A 9,726-nucleotide genomic window follows, 5' to 3' on the forward strand; every position below is an offset into this window, starting at 1 on the left:
CTCAAGGGCTCTCACTGTTTGGATTTCTTATATTATATATATAAATAATATATAAATGTACGTGTGTGTGTATAGTAATGTGATTTGGTAGATTGTGATGAAGTGCAGAATCTCACAAGAGCAACCGTTCATGAGATTGAGTTCTGCATTTTAATAACCTTCATGAAAATAATGCCCACACGCAGCAGCCACACAGTGTGTGTACTTGTGTATGCATTTGTCTATATGTATTAGTGTATATATTTATTCTGCGCACATTTGGAAGTAAACACATTCGCTTTGGAGATGAGATAAGAAAGCCTATTGGTACAGTTGAGTGTTCATTATAATGTGCGTGTTTGTGTTGTAGGTACCAGGTGATAAGCACGCCCACAGACTTCTTCATGGTGATGGAGTACGTGTCTGGAGGTGAGCTGTTTGACTACATCTGCAAACATGGACGGGTAAGACGTTTCATCAGCTGACTGGGAACCGGCTCAGAGCCAATGAACAGTAATGGCGGTGTGTTCGTGTGTAGTGTGTAGTGTGTAGTGTGTAGTGTGTAGTCTTTAGTACTACCTTTCATTAAACACCAATTATTTACCCTGTAGAGACATCAACATACTGTCTGGATGCACATATATTTACTCTTTGCTGCTTTCCTCACTATTGTTAACTTCCGAGTGATTCATAGTTTATAAAAATGTGTTTGACATCAAGCGTTCCCACACACACCATCGCTGTATATTAAATACTCAAAATATAAGGTGACTTCAAATGGCAACCAAGAGTTAGTGTCTCTGTTCATCGGGTAAAAGAGGAAGTGATAACATTTTGGATTGCTTGTAATATCTTGTTTAGATGAAGCTCAGTATTACACACACACACACACACACACACACACACACACACACACACACACACACACACACACACACACACACACGGACTCTTTATTTTCAACAGAATAATCTTATTTCTTTAACCCTGAACATGATACATTCACACTAAACAAGACAACACATGATCCAGCGCTCTTTCCACACAACCGGATCAACACCATCCGCTCATGTCCATTCATGTCGTGTCTTTCAGGTGGAGGACACGGAAGCCCGCCGTCTCTTCCAGCAGATTATCTCGGCCGTGGACTACTGCCACAGGCACATGGTGGTCCACAGAGACCTAAAGCCTGAGAACGTCCTGCTGGATGCCAACAAGAACGCCAAGATAGCCGACTTCGGTATGGATCCCCAGAGCCTGGAGCTACGGCATGAGAGGGAGAGACGGAGGGATGGGCTTTGGCAGAGGAATTGTTTGGGGAATTTAAGAAGAGGGAAAACAAGGGGGGGGGTCGGGGGCGGAGTACTTGGGCAGTGAACAGTGTTGAAGGCTGTTTGAAATGAACATTTGTTGCAGAGTCAGAGGAGAACGCATAATTATACACTCATATAAAAGTGTGAAATCACAATCACGCACCTGTTAAACCTCATTAAATGAGAATCTCTCACCACTTATCACTTTATCGGTCGTGACGTAGGTGTTTTTTTGCCGATTGGTTGAGAGACCGCGGGGCTGACGCAATACGACCAGGAACGAGGGAAATATTTTCACAAAACACACGAAGGGCCCTTGTGCACAGCGGGGGTTGGCACGGGGTGGCCGGGTCTCATATCATGTCTGGCAGGAAGCCTTGAGGCCCAGTGTCATCTGATAGGGAAGGAATAGCGGGCGGGGTGGTAGTGGGGGGGGGGGGGGGGGGGGGGTGTACAGCAGTGTTTTGGCTGAGAGCAACAAGGAGAGTGTTAAAGGAACAGGGATGAAAGATAAAGGGAGGGGCAGAGCGTCTGGTGTTTAGTGTTTGGCAGAGAGAGAGAGAGAGAGAGAGAGAGAGGCTCATCCAATTAGATGAGCTTTGTGTTTTGTACGGGAGGATAAAGATATCAGCCGTGTGTACAGCTGTCACCCTCCTCGCTCCGGGGCCACGTTCAGATTGACCAGAGGATCAATAGCAATGATGTGATAATAGGGGGGGGGGTCTGTCGGAGTAGAGACAGAAGGGTGTTAATGTGTTCTTGTGTTGGGCCGACAGGTCTGTCCAACATGATGTCAGACGGGGAGTTCCTACGGACGAGCTGTGGCTCACCAAACTATGCTGCTCCAGAGGTCATCTCAGGAAGGTGTGTGTGTGTGTGTGTGTGTGTGTGTGTGTGTGTGAGATCACATGTACGATCAAGGCTGCAATGATAATCACGTCCAAAAGGATAATTGTTTAATCACCGGCTTTAGCAGCAAAATAGTTTGGAATTTAAACCGAACGAAACCCACCCTGTCTTCTTGTAAACAAACAAAAGTTTACATTCAGTGTTACATTTGCAAAGTGCTTTTAAGTCGTGTATTACCAGCAAATACTGCATAGAAGAAGTGGACGTAGTCACTGTGACGTCACCCAGTGGGTTTGACCATATTTGGACCCGAGTGGAGCTGGTGAGGGAGACCCATTGCTACCGTCAATCACCGTGTAGCCCCGCCCCTAAAGCATCCCCTGCTTTATCCATTAATTAAACAGAGACAGCGGATGTTATTGACAGCCGGATGGTGCATCGCTTTAAATGTTGCTTGCCGCACGGGATTGTGGGTCAGCATTATCTCCTTTCTTTTCATAGAGAGATAAAAGACAGATAGAAAGAAATAACGGAAGCACCTTTCCTCCGCTTGTAGATAATTGAACCAGCTCTTAATGTGGCTGCAACTAAGATAATAAGTAATTTCCTACCTCAGCGAAAAAAAGACTATTTGGCGTCAAGGTCTGATAACCAACTCCCAGTCTTCTTCACTGCTTTTATTGGCTCTCTACCGCCACCTGTAGATCAGTAGAGTACGGTGCAACCTTTGGAAGTGAATGTGTGTCATTCATGTGTCCTCATGAAAGACAAAATAAAAAATGTATCTTGATATAAAACACTATAAAGACAGTTCAATGTGCCACCTACACGAGTAACTCAGTGAGTATGAAGGATACTATTTGTCCGTTTCACGTCCCGTCTCCTCCTCCCTCTGCCAGGCTCTATGCCGGCCCAGAGGTGGACATCTGGAGCTCGGGGGTGATCCTGTACGCCCTGCTGTGCGGCACTCTGCCCTTTGACGACGAACACGTCCCGACGCTGTTCAAGAAGATCAGAGGAGGCGTCTTCTATATGCCGGAGTACCTGACTCGCCCCGTGGCCTCGCTGCTCATGCTCATGCTGCAGGTGGACCCTCTGAAGAGAGCCACCATCAAAGACATCAGGTGCTCCCCCTACTCAGCTCATTTAGATTTTCATTCTTTTGTTTAACAGGTTAAATCATTGTGAAGTGTTTTACTTTAGTGCACAGGATTGGCGTCTCCTCTCGTCTTCTGCTAGCTCTGTAACATTTAAAAAGGTCGCCCGTCTGAAGTGTCGTTACACAAAACAGCCTTCAGCGTTTGACGACAGTTTGACTTCATTCCAGTTTAAATGTCACACACGGTGACATTTTAAGATGAATCCCCAACACGTAGCCTCCATTAGGTCTGGTTTACCTCTGACTGACTATTCTCTCCTCTGTCAGGGAACACGAGTGGTTCAAGCAGGACCTGCCGGGCTACATGTTCCCAGAGGACCCGTCATACGACTCCTCGGTGCTGGACGAGGAGGCCGTGAGGGAAGTGTGTGAGAAGTTTGAATGCACCGAGTCAGAGTTCATGTCCAGCCTCTACAGCGGGGATCCACAGGTAGACTACACGGTTCATGTTTCTTCATTCTGTGTCAAATGTTCTTGTTAGATTTGTTTTCACATTTAGTCATTTGGTTTAAACTACATTCTACTCTCGGCTTCTTTCGTCAAACAATGTTGCGTATTGGTGTTAGTGACAATGTTTAATGACGTCATCGTCTCGTCTCAGTCGTGGAAAAGAAGGTTGTTGATGAACATATTTAGTCGTAGATTTCTACAATTTCTTAAGGACCAAATGAGCATTTTTTTCTGTTTATTAAACTGTGACTTATATTAAAGTCTGACGCCACAACATTATGTTTTATATTTTTATCTTTGGAGTCGTATTCTACTCAAGAGATCACATAATAGTCAAACAATTTTACATTGTTTGATCGATCATCCTACCGCCAATAGGATTATAACAATCAGCTTTAATTTGAAACCTAGTTCAAGGGTTACTGTGGCTTTAAGACCTGGTTAAGAGAGGAACTGAAAATAGTTGGGGGTTGCCTTTAAATCCCCCGTGACCCCACCAAAGTAGAGCACTGTTTAAACATGACTTATTAAGGAAACAACCCCGCCCCAAATAACAGCACAAGAACATTGAGGTTCAATGTCCTCCCTTCAAAATGTAAAAATACAAACCAGGAAAAAGCAACGCATTACAAACAGAGAAACGGACAAACTCACCATGTGGTACGTCGAGAAAAAGACGATCTGGCTTTGACTTGATTTGCTGCTCAATCTTTACGGGTTCCCGGCTGTCTTCATACAAATCAGCTGACTGTGGTTATTTTCCTCACATTACAACTCCGTCTCTCCTCACAAAATCGAAAATTCCCTCCCCAAACATTTCCCTTTCCCATTCTTCTCCGGGCCACGCCCCCTCACACCTGTGAGGAACACCTGAGTACACAAAGAGTCAAAGATCCAAACGTCTCAAAGCTGCTTTTCTCTGCAGCCACAGTTTAAACAGAGCTAGAAAGGATTCAAAAGCTAGGATTTGACCCCAGAGGACTCTATTTGATGAAATAAATGAAGTATTAATAATAATGCGGTTGCCATCACTGGTTAAAATGACGAATGTCGCCGGCAGTAGGTCACATCAGCTGTCACTGTTTAGCGTAAATTCAGTTTGTAACATTATTTAGTTCAACTTTCATTCATATATCAGTGATTTAAAAGATAAGGTGTTCAGGGAATGTTGTCTAAATAGCTTTTCCAAAGCACTGCTGCCTCTGTGATGGTGGCTTTTTAAATCTGATGCCTGCAGTGCGCCGTAGGAGCATCAATCAACACGCTTCAGTCTTCTATTGACTTTCCGTCCTCCCTGTCCACGCAGGATCAGCTGGCAGTGGCCTATCACCTTATTATAGACAACCGGCGCATCATGACAGAGGCCAGCGAGTTCTACCTGGCCTCCAGTCCTCCCCAGGGCTCCTTCATAGAGGAGGGCATGCCACTGCCCCCCGGGGTCAAACCCCACCCGGAGAGGATGCCCCCGCTGCTGGCCGACAGCCCCAAGTCTCGCTGTCCTCTGGATGCGCTCAACACCACGCGGCCCAAACCGCTGGCGGTGAAGAAGGCCAAGTGGCACCTCGGGATCCGGAGTCAGAGCCGACCCTACGACATCATGGCCGAGGTGTACAGGGCGATGAGACAACTCAGCTACGACTGGAAGGTAATCTGACACATACATATATATATATATATATATATATATATATATACTTACAGTACATACATAGGTCTACACACAAACCAGACTGTGTTTTGTTTTGCGTTGTAGGTGGTGAACCCGTATCACCTGCGAGTGCGGAGGAAGAATCCGGTGACGGGGAACTTGGTGAAGATGAGCCTGCAGCTGTACCAGGTGGACAGCAGGTCCTACCTGCTGGACTTCAAGAGCATCGACGGTTGGTGACAGACAACAACGTTTCTATTTTGTGATAACACATACACAAATGTAGAGCACATTTAAGTCAAAAGAACATTTTATTTCCACTGTTTTATTGTGCAACAGACATTCAGAGCGTTAATATAGCAGCCAACACGTATTTGTTATGTAAAGATATCGTGGCTTAATGTCTACCAGCTCTGTTCTGTTAGCACCGTTAGCTGCTAGCCGCCGGTTCAGCCATCGCCATGTTGAGAGCCGTGTGGAGACAATCCCTCAATCATAGATATACTCTGAATTTGGACTTTAGCACCTTTACATAGTACATATTTAGAATTTATTTTGGTGGTTACATGTTGAATGCTGATGCTACTGCCCCCCCCCCCCCCTTCTCGTGTGACCCCCCCCCCCCCCCCCTCCCTCCAGATGACATCATCGAGGCGGTGGGCTTTAAATCGGGTTCGTCCACTCCTCAGAGGTCGGGCTCCACAGCCGGCCTCCACAGACCCAGGCTGAGCATCGACTCGGCGAGCCTGGCCATCGACGTGCCCCAGCTCAGCTCCTCCCTGCCGGGGTCCCTGTCCGGCAGCGCCCCGCTGCTCACCCCCCGCCAGGGATCACACACCATGGACTTCTTTGAAATGTGCGCCAGTCTGATCAACACACTGGCACGCTGAGACCCGAAGACCCCCGAACCATCGCTGGAACCTGGATGTCCTGGGGGGGGGGGGGGGGTTTAAAAGCCAGATCCGGGATGAAGGGAGTGACTTCCTCTCTCTGTCTCCTCTCCAAAGCCTGTCACCTCACCTTAAGGAGACATAGAGAGGAATCCTTTTTCTTTTAATTAACAGCTTCTTTTTTTTTCTTTTCTTATTCGGACACAGTTCTTGCGTCTAGAGTTTTGGAATTCTTATGAAAACTAATCCCGGGACTGAAATCTGTGAACCAGTGAGAGGCCAGTGAGGTGAGAGGAAATAAGTCACGGTTCACAGTCACTCCTCCCACAAATACCCTCAATCTATCATCAACTGCTGAGATGTCATCACACCTACCGGTGGGGGACCCGGCTGAGTTTCCCTCAGACTCTGATCAGAGGTCAGTTTTGCTTCTTGTCTTGTATTTTGATGAAGGCGCCGGTTGTTAAAATTGAAATTAAATCTGTATTCTGAGGGAACGTCAACACATGTACAATTGATATTATAGGGTTTGTAAAGAAACCGCTTTTGTTATCCATGTATATTATATTTATACTACATTCATAGAGCGGTATACCAAATATCTTTTACACCAGAAAGAAGATGATTATTATTTAGATATCAGATCCATATTTATTTTTCAGAGACTGTTTTGTAGGCACTGTAGTTACATATGATTTAAGCAGCGCATCGACGTAGAGTTTTAACTAGATGGTAGAAGATGAATGAACACAGGATAACTCGGTACCGACAGATACACAACATCTCAAACGAAGCACCGTTCTTCTTCTTTGGTTTTTGTCACAGCAGTGGACAACATACACATCTCTGCTCATATATTTTCCGTCATTTTAAACATTCAATAACTGTCATAAATATGCAACACACACACACACACAAACACCTTAATAGTCCTTAAGAAATGACAAGTTGAGCAACTGCTAATGTGCTGCTCTCTCATGCTAGAATGTCATTTAAAGAAGCCGGCCTGTGGTATCCGACGTCTGTCAGTCTGTCACATAGACAGAAGCCATGTGCTGTTTGAAGTGGAGTTTATTAGGCTTACAATTATTAACGTTATTATATATTTTTAAGCCTTTTAAAATAAGAACAATGTGCGTCAGAAATTACAGCCCAATGTGAGTTCTTGCATTTTATTTGAGCTTTTTCTCTGAGAAAATGTTAATTCACTTGATAAATGACTCCAATAGTCAATTTTCAACTGATGCCACCAATCATATTAGCAGTAATTACCTTAATGAGTGTGTACGTGACGGGTAGATAACGAGGTGATGATGATGATGGATAAGAGAGGAAGAGGACAGATCCATGTGTGAGACGGTGCGTATCAGCCGCAGGGACAGAACAAAGCCACAGAAACCTTCCTCCAGCTGCCTTAAAGAACGCAACACAGCAGCGCTGTGCATGTGTTTATGGAGAGAGAGAGCGTGTGTGTGTGTGTGTGTGTGTGTGTGTGTGTGTGTGTGTGTGTAGTAGAGATCAGATGGGTGGAGCGTGTCACATGTGTTGTTGGTAGATGGTGACAAATCACGATGCTTTGTGTTTCTTCTGCTTGTGTTTCTTCTGTTTGTTTGTTCAGTCTTCACTTTGAACTGTTTCATTGAACGACTCGCTCTTCTGTCTGTTTCCGGTCCGACGTCGTGATGAACGTCTCACTCTTAATACTTTTATAAATGTTCTGCATCTTCTTGTCGGGTCGCTGATGTCTGTTGTCTCTCTCTCTGTGTGTGTGTGCTCTTGGTTTTAAAGCAGCGTTGGACTGTTGCCTTTCTGCTGAAACTCTCAGTGACACATGTTGTTGGTGTAAAACGTTGCTGATACTCACGCAAGCTACGAGCGCGTACAAAGGTGTTAATGTGCGACGCTCATTCTCCAAAACCGCCGTCGCGATACAAACAAATTATTCTGCGAAGAAGCAAGAAATGAACGAGTGTTGTGTTCCTAATGAGGAGGAAATGTAACTGTAATAATATTTCATTTGATCAGACTATCCCTTTATACAAGCCCTGTAAAGAAATAATTAAATGTATTGTAAAGAAACTAAAGTTGAATATCCTGTAAACTATTTGACCTGGCTGGAAAAAATAACTACTCGAATGTAGATTCTGTTTCTAAAGCATCTAAAAGTGAATCGGCGGTCGTTTTAGAATCCTCACGCACGTTAATAGCTTTTATCAGTAAAGTATTACGTCTGAAAAGCTGCAGGGCGTACACACAGGGAGCACCAGCTCGGCTAAATCGAGCCTTACTTAATGTGTTGCAGGCCTCACCGGAGCGTCTGCACGTTTATTGCATATCCAAAATAAATTCACGCTTTTGTAATCTTTTGCCGCCTTCGTCACATCCTCGAGCTTGAGGCCCGTGATCGGCAGAAAGGAAAGGAGGCGGGAGATTTGTGATAAAACATCGTCATGAAATAAAATAGTTATTTTGAGTCTGTTATTAAATAAGAGTGACGCACTAACGTGGGGGAGTGTTCGGCCATGTTGGAGATTCGCACACAAACGGTCTAAACGACGACTATTCAAGCGGTTCCGGTGCTGTTAGAGTACGATAATCTGATGGAGGAGGTTCTAGTTTCTAGTCATTTTTTGCCTTATGAGAGCTTTGTGACATTCTTTAAACCCTTTATGACGCGTGTCCCGTCTCTACGTCATGCGTAGCTGCCTCTTCCCGTCTGTGACGTCGCGTACAAACACCTTTAAATATACTTTGACTTCGGGGAGAAACAGAGCTCCCTGCTGTGTAAACACTCCTCCACGTTCTCTTCAGTCAAACCTCTGTGTTACACTCTATTGCTGTGTCTTCAATGACTTCGGTCACATCGGGACGGCCCCGCTATGCACCCGGTCCCGACTCTGCTGCTCTTGGAGACGGTCCTGATATAACCAGTGTTTACTGTCACGATGTACTGCTGTACTATTACAGCCGTATGCAACGACCAGTGGCATGTTGGGAAACACACCAGGGGGCCGAAATACATACAGACTCTTAACGTGTTGTACCAAAGTGAGTATTTCAACAGCAACGCTGCGCTCTGTTTATCTGTGGTGGGGTTCTTATGATCAGTGTAACCTTAAATACCCCAGTGTGTGTGTGTGTGTGTGTGTGTGTGTGTGTGTGTGTGTGTACACACTGGTTATGGAGAAAGAGGAGGTGTGTAAGAGTGTGTTTATGTGACGCTGTGTTTCAACGGTCTCTGTCTGATTGGGATTATTCTTGTTATGCACTGCATGATGTTGCTGTTATGATTTGCACTTTAATGAGTATTTATTGAAAAAAAACAATAAACAGACATTTAAAAGGATAAAATGTCTCCAAGGCTTTGTCAAAGCTACACACACACACACACACACACACACACACACACACACACACACTAGAGGATTATTGTGTTGT

The 9,726-nt window shown here is 45.0% G+C and overlaps 1 protein-coding gene across 1 annotated transcript; it reads left to right on the forward strand.

Moving 5' to 3' along the window:
* The first annotated feature begins 331 nt into the window (after nt 1-331).
* Nucleotides 332-9,438, forward strand: prkaa2 (protein kinase, AMP-activated, alpha 2 catalytic subunit). Its single transcript, XM_079157783.1, has 8 exons — nt 332-443; nt 1,075-1,219; nt 2,069-2,156; nt 3,041-3,265; nt 3,568-3,730; nt 5,057-5,395; nt 5,504-5,630; nt 6,038-9,438. The coding sequence occupies exons 1-8, from the start codon at nt 384-386 to the stop codon at nt 6,286-6,288; spliced, it is 1,398 nt and encodes a 465-aa protein (XP_079013909.1). The 5' UTR covers nt 332-383; the 3' UTR covers nt 6,289-9,438.
* The last annotated feature ends 288 nt before the right edge of the window (nt 9,439-9,726 follow it).

This window comes from Pholis gunnellus (genome assembly GCF_910591455.1).
Source record: "Pholis gunnellus genome assembly, chromosome: 4".
Lineage (NCBI taxonomy): Eukaryota > Metazoa > Chordata > Actinopteri > Perciformes > Pholidae > Pholis > Pholis gunnellus.

Coding starts and splice junctions, on each gene's coding strand:
- prkaa2 (XM_079157783.1), top strand. CDS start 384: ATGGTGATGGAGTACGTGTCTGGAGGTGAGCTGTTTGACTACATCTGC. Junction 3,266..3,567: donor GCCACCATCAAAGACATCAG/GTGCTCCCCCTA, acceptor CTCCTCTGTCAG/GGAACACGAGTGGTTCAAGC. Junction 5,631..6,037: donor GGACTTCAAGAGCATCGACG/GTTGGTGACAGA, acceptor CCCTCCCTCCAG/ATGACATCATCGAGGCGGTG.